Below are 12,096 nucleotides of genomic sequence, written 5' to 3'. Positions count from 1 at the left end.
TACATTTCCATGTGCTAAACATGAATGTGACTGTGAAAATGCAAAATTGGCTCTAGTTTTTTTGTAATATGCAATAATATAATTACATCTTGAATTGTATGCCAATTAGAGATGTGAATCGTGTGATCGATCGTCTTAACGATCGATTTCGGCTGGGAGGGGGAGGGAATCGGATCGTCGCAGTTTGGGTTTTTTTAAATATCGTGTAAATCGTGTAAATCGAAAACCGGCACACTAAAACATCCCTAAAACCCACCCCGACCCTTTAAAATAAATCCCCCACCCTCCCGAACCCCCCAAAATGCCTTAAATTACCTGGGGTCCAGTGGGGGGGTCCCGGTGTGAACTTCCACTCTCGGGCACACTAAAACAACCCTAAAACCCACCCGACCCTTTAAAATAAATCCCCCACCCTCCCGAACCCCCCCCCCAAATGCCTTAAATTACCTGGGGTCCAGAGGAAGGGTCCCAGTGTGATCTTTTACTCTCGGACCTCTGGTACGTTGTAGAAATGGCGCCGGCGCTACCTTTGACGGAAAAACGATTTGCATGCAGGAAGTCGTTCCTGGACCCCCGCTGAACTTTTGGCAAGTCTTGTGGGGGTCAGGAGGCCCCCCCAAGCTGGCCCAAAGTCCCTGGGGGTCCAGCGGGGGTCCAGGAGCGATCTCCTACACTCCTGGCGTCGGGGGACAAAAAACAAAATGGCGCCGGCGCTACCTTTGACCTGTCATATGACAAGGCAAAGGTAGCACTGGCGCCATTTCTACAACGCACTGGAGGTCCGAGAGTAAAAGATCACACCGGGACCCTCCCTCTGGACCCCAGGTAATTTAAGGCATTTTGGGGGGGTTCGGGAGGGTGGGGGATTTATTTTAAAGGGTCGGGGTGGGTTTTAGGGTTGTTTTAGTGTGCCGGTTTTCCCGCCCTCCCCCTTCCCCTCCCCCTTCCCCCGATTTACGATTTTTTGACGATAAATCGGGGGAATTGTTTTTGTATCGCGGCTCTAACGATTTTTGACGATTTAAAATATATCGGACGATATTTTAAATCGTCAAAAAACGATTCACATCCCTAATGCCAATAGTAGGAGACCTACGGTTAATACTGTTTGAAAAATGAAGTCATAGACTACGTCTTAGATTTCTTTGCTTGTCTCTTGTACACCTGTTCAGGAGCATCTCTGCGGAGTGTCCAGCAGTAGTCAGCCAGCATGAATATTTCAAATGCTCACCCTTTCTGACTGGGCTTCATATAGTACACTGCTGACGTCAGCTTACTCAGCAGCAGCATGGCAGTAGAACTGCATTGCATCAGAAAATGATGTAATAAACTCTGGATGATGTGTGCATGATGATATCATGCAATATGATGCAATATTACATCATTCTAGGCTTATTTACAGTCCTACTGGATACATTTACATGACTAAACATAGAAAGTGAACTATATTAAATGTCTTCAAAACGAGAGCCAATAAAAACTTTTCATGGTCATATTCGTGTTCAGCACATCAAGATACTACAGAGTAGGACCTTTTTAGGTCAGTAACACTTTCATTGTTGCCCAGTGTTCTCAGTAATGAACATAGCCAGATGGAGTTGGAGTTATAAATACATTGTGAATGATGGACAAAATTTTATGTCATGCGGTACTGAATTGGGAACCAGTGTAATTGCTGTAATATAGGTGTAATATGGTCTGTGCGTGATACATTACATAAATTGTAGGGTTTTGCACAAATTGAAATGGTTGTATTGTAGATTGGGGTAGACTGCGATATAGTGAATTACAGTACTCTAGGGTGGTGAGAGTCAAAGCTTGAGTAACTAAATGAAAATCGCTTGGTGATAATAACGACTTGAGTTTTCTCAGCATATGTATTTTGAAGAAGGATTTTTTTTTTACTATTTCTGATATATTGTCAGTCATTGATAGTCTGGTCACTCCTAAATTCTTTGCATGGGATTTTATAGGAATATGTTGATTCTCAAATGTGAAGGTTTCAGGCGGCTGATGGTTTGAGTCCGGTACTGTTGAAAAATACATTAACTCTGTTTTGTTGGTGTTTAATTTTAACCTGTTGTGAGATAACCATATTTTTATTGTTGTTAGGTAGAGTTGTAATAGTGAAAAAGTTTTAGACCAGGATTTGGTGAAGGGAACTGTAAACTGGATGTCGTCTGATTATATTTTAAAGTTTAAGCATAGACCAGCTAGGAGGCGTCATAGAGGTAGAAGGCATAAGTTGAATAGCAGGTCAGAAAGTGTTGAGCCTTGTGGTACACCTGTTTTTGTAGTGTATCAATCAGATTTAGATTTGCCCATTGTAATTCTTTGTGGTCGATTTGCGATGAAAGAGGAGAACCATTGTAGAACTGATCCATTAATGCCAATCTGGGATAAGTCGGAGAAGAATATATCATGATTTAGCACCATTTTGAATACTGGCAGCAGATCGCCTTTGCCCTCACTATGTCACAGGGGCCGACCGTCGGTACCTGTGACATGTGAGGGCAAAGGCGATCGGCGCCATTTTGTACTGGCATCGGACTGCCGGCGTGCAGGAGGTCGCTCCCGGACCCCCGCTGGACTTTTGGCAAGTCTTGTGGGGGTCAGGAGGCCCTCCCAAGCTGGCCAAAAGTCCCTGTGGGTCCAACGGGGGTTTGGGAGCGACCTCCTGCACTCCAGCCGTCCGATGCCAGGACTCAAAATGGCACCGATAGCCTTTGCCCATACTATGTCACAGGGGCTACCGGTGCCATTGGTCAGCCCCTGTCACATGGTAGGAACACAAGATGGTGCCGGTGACCATGTGACAGGGGCTGACCAATGGCACCGGTACCCCCTGTGACACAGGCTATCGGCGCCATGATGAAACCAGCACCGAGGGTGTGAGAGTGCAGGGGATGGCTTCTGGACTCCCTGCTGGACCACCAGGGAGTTTTGGTAAGTCTTGGGGGGGTCAGGAGGGTGGGGGGTTATAGTTAATTTTAATTTTAGCTGGGACACGAATATAAATCGCCGTATTAACACATCGTGGCGCCATACGGGCGAATGCAACACATTTGCTCCCCAACGAATCCGAATCACGAATGCAACGTATGGCATCCCTCTGCACATCCCTAGAAACAGGATGCTGGACTTGATGGACCCTTGGTCTGACCCAGCATGATAATTTCTTATGTTCTTATGTTCTTAAGTCAAACAAGCAGATCTGATAAGCTGGGTAGCATGGTTGTACTAGTCAAAGTTCCTTATCTTATTTTTCTCTGCTGAGACTTTCATGTTAGCATCCTTCTTTTAAAGTCTGTGTCCCTCTGAAGTTAGTATTAATATTGTGTTTCATACAGTCGTAGAATATCTGGTTTCTCCCTTACAATAGGATGTCATTTTAAAATGATTTATGTATCTAAATGGGATTTTGAAAATTTCTACTTTTACAAGCATGACTCCTTTGAAAATTCACTCCAAATGTCTACATTTTCAAAAGATTTTACTCATGTAAACAGGCTTTTGAAAATTGCTGTGATATATGCTCCTTTTTCACATTTATTTCCTTTGAAAATTCATTCCATAGAGTTAAAACAGGGATTAGTCACTAATATCTGCTGAGATGCTTGTCAAGTTGAGTTATTTTGATTTATTTAGAGCTTAATCCTTAATTCATCAGATAATGTTTATCTTTTAGTGGGCTCTGATTTTAGGTTGCTATTCTAATATGTTATGCATGATCATTGTATGCTGCTATTCCAATATGTTGTACTCCACTTTGAGTGACTTTCTTATTCAAAAAGATAATAAATCCAAAAAAATAAATGAAAAGTATGCTTCTCAATTTTGTAATTTTCTGTATTTTACTCTTATTTTTATGAAGGTCTTGGAATTGGAAACTTGTTCTATGTTTTCTGTGAGGATGGAATCAAAGTGATACAACCAGTAGAATGTGAGTTTCAGAGACACATTAAACCAAGTGAAAAAATCTTTGGATCTCAGGTATGTACAACACTGAATATGTAGTATTACTTTATATCTGTCAATTGTTAATTCAAACTAAGGACCTCATTTATAAGTATTTTTCCCATAGACAAAGAATGGGAGAAAATCCTTAATAAATCAGGACCTAAGAGGCTGATGTACTAATCAGTGTTATTTTCCACTGGTTAGCAACCATTTTTCAAAAGTGTGCTATGAATGCAAATGAGCTCATTTACATCCTTAGGGGTAGATCTTAAAAAAATACGCGATCGCGTACTTTTGTTCGTGCACCAGGCGCGAACAAAAGTACGCTGGATTTTATAAGATATGCGCGTAGCTGCGCATATCTTATAAAATCCGGGGTCGGCACGCACAAGGGGGTGCACATTTGTGCAACCTGCGCGCGCCGAGCCCAGCGCGCGCTGCCTGTTCCCTCCGAGGCCGCTCCGATTTCAGAGCGGCCTGAGGGAAATTTCCTTCGCCCTCCCCCCACCTTCCCCTCCCTTCCCCTACCTAACCCCCCCCCCCCCAGCCCTATCTAACCCCCCCTACCTTTGTCGGCAAAGTTACGCCTGCTGAAAGCAGGCGTAACTTTGCGCGCGCCGGCCTGCAGCCCCGCTCTGTGTTCCGGTCCCGGGGGCTGGTCCGGAGGCCTCAACCACGCCCCCGGGCCGGCGCCACGCCCCCGGGCCCTCCCCGAAACACCGCGGCACTGGTGAATGATTTTGAGGCTCCTGAAGAAGCAGGAGATGTGAAACATTGGCCATTGTAGAGCCACAGTCATTTTGTTTAAAATGGATATATTTGAGAAGTTAGACTTCACTTGCAAAACCAAAAAACTAAATATAAAAATTGGGATTGTTACTGCAAATGATTCAGTAGTCCGAATGGCCTTGAGAAGGTAACAAGGCACATCGTCAGGCTTGCTGATGTGGTTTAAAGAAAAAGAAAATGTTGTATTTGTTTAAGTGGATATACATTTAAGCTAGATATAGAAGGTCCAGATGATTGGCATGGATATTTGAAATACTTTTGATGTGGATTTCCTTTTATATATGATATGGGAATTTTTTTGGCTCTTTTTTGGTTGATAAAATAACTGTGGCCATGGGTGTGAGACAGCAAACTTGCGCACATATACACCCAGATGCCTGTTTAAAAGTTACGATCTTTGCCGGATAAGTCTACCTGGCTAAGATTAGAGTTGCTCTATGGGGCACCTAAACATAGATATAAACCTGTGCAGCTAATTTGAATATCAGTAGTTAGCTGATTAAGTTATATGGCTAACTTGGTCTATTCCTGATCCACCCAGTACACATCTCCTTTTTGTGCATGCAACTTATAGCCGTGCAAGGGACTTATATGGCTAAGCGGTAGCCACTGATCATAGACACATATTCAGTGGCTGCTACTTAGCTGCATAAGACCCATTTGTCCAGCTAAATAGCACTAAGCATGTTTTGAATATTGGGCCCTATGTGTCCATTTTGAGAAAGTGTGTATACTTAAATTTTTGGAAAGAAAACATTTTTTGAAAAGTTATATTGAAGCTTTTGGGCTTTCTTGCAATAGAACCTATGCAAAAAAAATTAGCATGAGTTGCTAAAGTTGTAGGCTTGAATTTTTAAAGGGGTTCTAGAAATATAATAGCACAAATGTGCATAAGTAGCATTTTTGTGAGTATATGCTATTTTATAAACTTTGAGAGTATACATGCATTTTTTATTTCACATTTACATGTTACTGGGGGATAAAAGGTAAAGTCTAGGGGAGATCCATGGCAGGGTTCAAAAGTTCATGCAGTAGTTGCTAATTTTTTAAAAGCTATCGGGTAGATTTTCAAAAAGCGCGCCTTCGCGTACTTTTGTTGGCGCATCAGGCGCAAACAAAAGTATGCTGGATTTTAGTAGATACGCGCGTAGCCGCTAAAATCCTGGATCGGCGCGCGCAAGGCTACCAATTTCGTGTAGCCGGTGCGCGCCGAGCCGCGCAGCCTACCTCCGTTCCCTCCAAGGCCGCTCCGAAATCGGAGCGGCCTTGGAGGGAATTCGCTATCGCCCTCCCCTCACCTTCCCCTCCCTTCCTCTACCTAACCCACCCCCCCCCGGCCCTGTCTAAACCCCCCTCCTACCTTTGTCGGTGGATTTACGCCTCCTGGAGGGAGAAGTACATCCCCGCACGCCAGCGGGCCGCTGGCACACCTAGACGCGACCCGGGGGCGGTTCCGGAGGGCGCGGCCACACACCCGGACCGCCCCTGGCCGAAACCACGCCCCTGTGCCCGCCTCCAAAACGCCACGTCCCGCCCCGAAAACGCCGCGCCGATCGGCCCCACCCCCGACACGCCCCCGACATGCCCCTCTCGGAAAACCCCGGGACTTACAAGAGTCCCGGGGCTCTGTGCGTGCCGGCAGGCCTATGTAAAATAGGTGCACCGGCGCGCGAGGCCCTGCTCGCGTAAATCCGGGCGGATTTTACGCGAGCAGGGCTCTTAAAATCTGCCCCTATATGTGTATACATTATTTATTTGTACAATTTTACACCTGCTAATGACCTTGCACATGTGAATTCAGATAGTCTATTGTCTGAAGTTTTGGATGAGATATCTGAGTATACTGGTGGGAGTTCAGGGTGAAGTGCTAAAGAATCGAGTGAACTGAAAAAGGACTGGGTGAATTGATGGAGATTAATGCAAACATGATTCTAACTACTTATGCAATAATTTTCAAAATGGTATGAACATAAGAAGATGCCATACTGGGTCAGACCATGGGTCCATCAAGCCAAGCATCCTGTTTCCAACTGTGACCAATCCAGGCAACAAGTACCTGACAAGTACTCTTAAACTAAGTAGATCCCATGCTACTGATGCCAGTAATAGTATTGGCTGTTAGGGATGGGCTTCATTTTTATCTGCCGGATCAGGCTCCAGGTCGGGCGACCCATGGAAAACTTTGTTTTCCAACGGGTCATTTTTTTTTTCTCGACAATTTTTGCCAAAAAAACCACCCACCCAAACCCTTCAAATTTAGTTAATTACAACTCCCCCACCCTCCCGACCCCCAAAAACTTGCCTAAAGTCCCTGGTGGTCTAGCGGGGGTCTCGGGAGTGATTTCCCGAGAAGGGTAGCCCTTTGCCCTTACCATGTGACAGGGGCTACTGGTGCCATTGGTCGGCCCCTGTCACATGGAAGAAGCAATGGATGGCCTGCGCCATTTTCTAAGATATTAACCGCCTTTAACTGAATCCTTGTACATAGTTTTGTGACATGTGTTACTTTATAATGTTGTTGTTTATGGGCTCTTATTGTTATCCTAAGCAGCCCCAAGCATTTGTTTCTCTTTATCTCTTTGCTATTTTCTTGTTCCTCTGTAATACCTCCCCCAACATCTATTCATTGTAATTTCCATACTATAGTTCTGCTGTAAACTGATATGATGTGAGTAGCCTAGTGGTTAGAGCAGTGGACTATAAATCAGGAGACCAGGGTTCGAGTCCTGCTGTCGCTCCTTGTGACCTTGGTCAAGTCACTTTACTCTCCATTGCCTCAGGTACAACAACTTAGATTATAAGCCCTCTGGGAATAGAAAAATACCTACAGTACCTGAATGTAAACCTGTGTGATATCTTGATTGAGATCAAATGTTGGTATATAAAAATAATAAATAAATTATGTCTCCACTAATATTGGTATAGAAAAGTCTACAAATAAATAATAATTTATGGTTTTCAATTTTTCATCCTCTTTTTTTAAAATTTAATTTTAGGAAGAAGTGTGTCCCAAATCAGCGAGTGATACAGCTCAGCATTGTGTATGGGCATCTGCTGTCAATGTAAAAGAAAAATTTATATATGTTTCACAGCCCTATTTGGATAGAGTACTTATTGTGGATGTACAGTCACAAAAAGTTGTGCAGGTAACAGTGACATTTTTTATTTTTTACTTTATTTTATTTTTTTCTATATTTGAGGGGTATAATCAAAATTTTGTTAAATCAGAATACAACGCTTCAGTCTGTTCTTAAAGTATTTCTCTATATTACTCTATGAGTGAGTATTAGTAAAACTGAGCAGAAAATGAGATATTTATATTAACTGCAGATTAGATAAGGAATTAAGAGAGAGATGCACTTCAATGTCAGATGGGGCAGATTTTCAAAGACCTACGTGCGCCGGGCCTATTTTCAAAAGGCCCGGTGGCGCGCATAAAGCCCCGGGAAGCGTGTAAGTCCAGGGGCTTGAAAAAAGGGGTGGGACGGGGCTTTCCGGGACGGGGGCATGACCAGAGGCCTCCGCACAGCCGCTGGGCCTGGGATGGCGCGCCGGCAGTCGGCCGGCACGTGCAACTTACTTCAGCCCCAGGGCTGAAGTAAGTTTTGCAACAAAGAAAACAAAAAGGAAAAGGTAGGGCGGAAAGGGCGGGGGAGGTAGGGGAAGGGAAGGTGGGGGGGGTAAAGAAGTTCCCTCCGAGGCCGCTCCGATTTTGGCGCGGCCTCAGAGGGAACAGGGAAAGCCATCGGGGCTCCCCTAGGGCTCGGCACGCGCAAGGTACACAAGTGTGCACCCGCTTACCCCGGATTTTATAACATGCGCGAGACTGAGAGCGCATGTTATAAAATCTGGCGTGCATTTGTGTGCGCACCTTTTAAAATCTGCCCCATAATGTCACTAATATAGTGCAAAAACCATATACCTCTAATTAGATTTCTCTTTCATTCTTACTGATTTCTGTTTTGATACCCATAAATGTTTGTTCAAAGGCATTGTGTTGCAACCACTCAGTGTTTAATTAAGCAAGGGCTTACACAATGGGATGATTGTACTAAAGTTTACTTTGCAAACTTAGAACAATAAGGAGGTAATTTTGTAGCTACCCACCTAGATTCAAAGTCAATTATCTTTGGACTATACATACATTTTCAAAGGGAAAGTATGCATGAACTTTCCCTTTGAAAATTATCAGAGAAAAACCTATCAACACACATCTGCTAATTTGTGTGGTTACTTTTTTGAAGAAAAATGTGTGCATATTTTTTACAATGAAAAAAATATGCCTGTAAGTTCAAAACCCACCCCAGATACTCCTACTCAAATGCCTCTTGTCTTTGCAAGCAGAAGTATAAACATAGAGACCACATAGGCATACTTTTACCAGCATATAGGGCAGACAATGTTATAAAAGTCAATTTCTGTGTGTAAAGCACTGTTATATCTGTGGAAATAGCTTTGAAAATTACCCTTCCTATTCACTAAAAGGTGAATTTTAAAAGCCTGATGTGCACATCAATTACGGGATACGTGAATATGTCATCAAGCAGATTTTAAAAGCCACCCAGATATGCATGTAAATGCCATTGCATGCACATCTTGAAACTTCTTTAAAAAAGGGTGTGTGGCATGGGTGTGGTCTGGGTAGGGTATGGGCAGTACATGGGCATTTCGAGACTTGACCCAGAAATTTGCACGTAAATACTTACATGATGCGACACATACTGAGGTCCGCTGATGGGAAACTTTACTTCAACTATGGATGGCATGTAAATACAAAATAATAATTTAAAAAAACAGCCATTTCGCAGTGGTGTAAGGGTTTGCCAATTTCAGGAATTTTACATCTGCTAATTATTTGGCGTAAATGATGTGAAAGTGTTTATTGTGTAGTACTGCCTGGATGGGAAGTCTGGGTGAATTGGGGGGAGTTCAGGATAAAAAAAATGAAGAGGGTCTCGATAATCTGTGGTAGAATTGGGTGAACCGGTTGATTAATTGGTAAAACTCTTAATATCCTCAACATGAGAATGTTACAAATTACACCAACTTATATGCATATATCCTGATATATAAAAATGATTCTTACTTTGTTTTTGCACATAAAATATGCTTGTATATTTTTAAATTAGATAGGAAAAGTATATGTATTCAGTGCATTGATATTCATTTTTTTAATGCATTGCATTGTTCACACATAAGCCTACATACATGCGTATGTTGTGGGGTAGAGATATGTGTATTTTATAAGTGTGAGTTATAAAATGCTTGCTTAGATCTGCTTGCAGCCATACATGCATAAATGCATAAATGCAACTGTGTGTATTTGTTTGAAAGTTATCCTCTAAAGCTATGACATACATATTAAGAGCCTGACTTTAAAAAGCATTTACATGCTTAAAATTTGTTTTTACACATGTAAATGCGCTTAACCTGTGTAAGTGGGCTTTTGAAATTTTCTAGTATATATTCCATTGAATTGTCCATAGGATACTCACTTGTAAAAGCACTTTACATGCATAAATGGATTTTTAAAGGATTTACATTTACTCCTAAGACGGTAATTCTCAAAGCCATTTCCAAGGGGAAGACACTATTTTACCTGTGGAAATGGGCTTTTAGAAAACTGCCCTCCATATATGAAGGTACATTTATATGCACAGGGCCCTTATGCATTTAAATTTACCAACTGTGATAAGAGACATTCCTAAGAGTGTGTTTGGAAAGGAATTGGAACTTCACACATATGATTGAATTTTCAAAACTTTTCTTTTTTTTTTTTTCTGACATACTACAATTATAGGGTATAAATGTGTAGCTTTTGTAGGATAATTTTCAAAGTTAATGTGGCCCATACTTCCACTTTGAAAACTGTCAAAAAGTTTGCAGGTAAAAAGTACCCTTAGAACTTCTAGAACCCTTAATCTTAAAAATGCTGTGTATCCATTTAAAAAGCTATTTTTCTAGGCAAAAGATCTTTCTTAAATTTCTCCATCCTGCATTCATATCAAAGGATGTTTGGTGATCAATACTGTGTATATATACACCTGTTGAAAAAATAGTGAGATCTGGGGTGGGGTTAGATCGAGAGAGGCAACAATTCATCTAGTTTAGTATTTTCAAAAATGTGCACATTGTTTTTCAGGGAATAGGTATCCATTGAAAAATGAGATGCAAATCTCTGAGGGTGTGTTTTTTCTAAGCAATTTTCAAAGAGAAAGTATGTACTTTATTCAAAAACTGGTAAAAATTCTACTGGTAAAACGTACCCACAGACTTTGCAGCACTCTGCATAATTTTGAAAATTGCCCCCTAAATGTGTCCCATGGACATTAATTGGAATGCACTAGGATAGTAACTTTTAAACATGCGCATGGGTGCAAATTTTATAACATACACACGTACATGCGCATATGTTATAAAATAGCCTGACCGCTCATAAGTGCTCTCAATTTTAAGAGGATGCATGCCTGTGCATGCAAATGCTGCTTCTACCACATAAGTGGATGGATTTTAAAAGACATTCGAGCCGACACCATCACCAGTTTTACCAGGTAAGGAATAGGATTTCCAAACCCCCTAGTTTACTAGCCTCTTTTCTCCCCATTAGTCCGACCCTTAAAATCCCTATGATCTATTTATTTTTATTTTATAATTTGCACATCATCCAGGAGACTCTGGACTAGAGATGAGCTTTGTTTTTTCGTATTGGGTCGGATTTAGGTTCGGGTGCTTCCTTGAAAATTTCATTTTTCTGCAAATCATTTTTTGTCGGCACGGATCGGGAAAACGAATCGGGAAAAAAAAGAATCAGAAAAAAAAAAGAATCGGGAAAAAACCACCCCAACCCTTCAATGTTACTATCTTACAACCGCCCCACCATCCTGATCCCTCCCCAAGACTTACTAAAAGCCCTGGTGGTCTAGTGGGGTCCAGCGAGTGATGCCTACCACGAATCAAAATGGTGCCGGTGCCCTTTGCCCTTACGATGTCCCAGGGGCCGGAGTGCAGGAGGTCGCTCCCGGACCTTCGCTGGACTTTTGGCAAGTCTTGTGGGGGTCAGGAGGGTCCCCCAAGACTTGCCAAAAGTCCCTGGTGGTCCAGCGGGGGTCCAGGAGCGAACTCCTGCACTCGGGCTGTCAGCTGCCAGTAATCAAAATGGCGCCGAGAGCCTTTGCCCTTACTATGTAACAGGGGCTACCGGTGCCATTAGTCAGCCCCTGTCACATGGTAAGAGCACAAGATGGTACCAATGACCATGTGACAGGGGCTGACCAATGGCACCAGTAGCCCCTGTGACATAGTAAGGGCAAAGGCTACTGGCAGCCGAGGGTGTGAGTGAAGGAGATG

General features: G+C 42.7%; 1 protein-coding gene across 1 annotated transcript in view; it reads left to right on the top strand.

Annotated features, from left to right (window-relative positions):
* Positions 1 to 12,096, top strand: part of FSTL5 (follistatin like 5) — a 1,290,346-nt gene that overhangs the window by 1,147,720 nt on the left and 130,530 nt on the right. The window contains 2 exon segments of the mRNA XM_029618151.1: positions 3,875 to 3,993; positions 7,746 to 7,895. Of these exon segments, the coding sequence (XP_029474011.1) occupies positions 3,875 to 3,993; positions 7,746 to 7,895 (269 nt within the window).

This window comes from Rhinatrema bivittatum, chromosome 1 (genome assembly GCF_901001135.1).
Source record: "Rhinatrema bivittatum chromosome 1, aRhiBiv1.1, whole genome shotgun sequence".
Taxonomy (NCBI): Eukaryota; Metazoa; Chordata; class Amphibia; order Gymnophiona; family Rhinatrematidae; genus Rhinatrema; species Rhinatrema bivittatum.
This window is presented reverse-complemented; position numbering and strand designations above follow the sequence as displayed.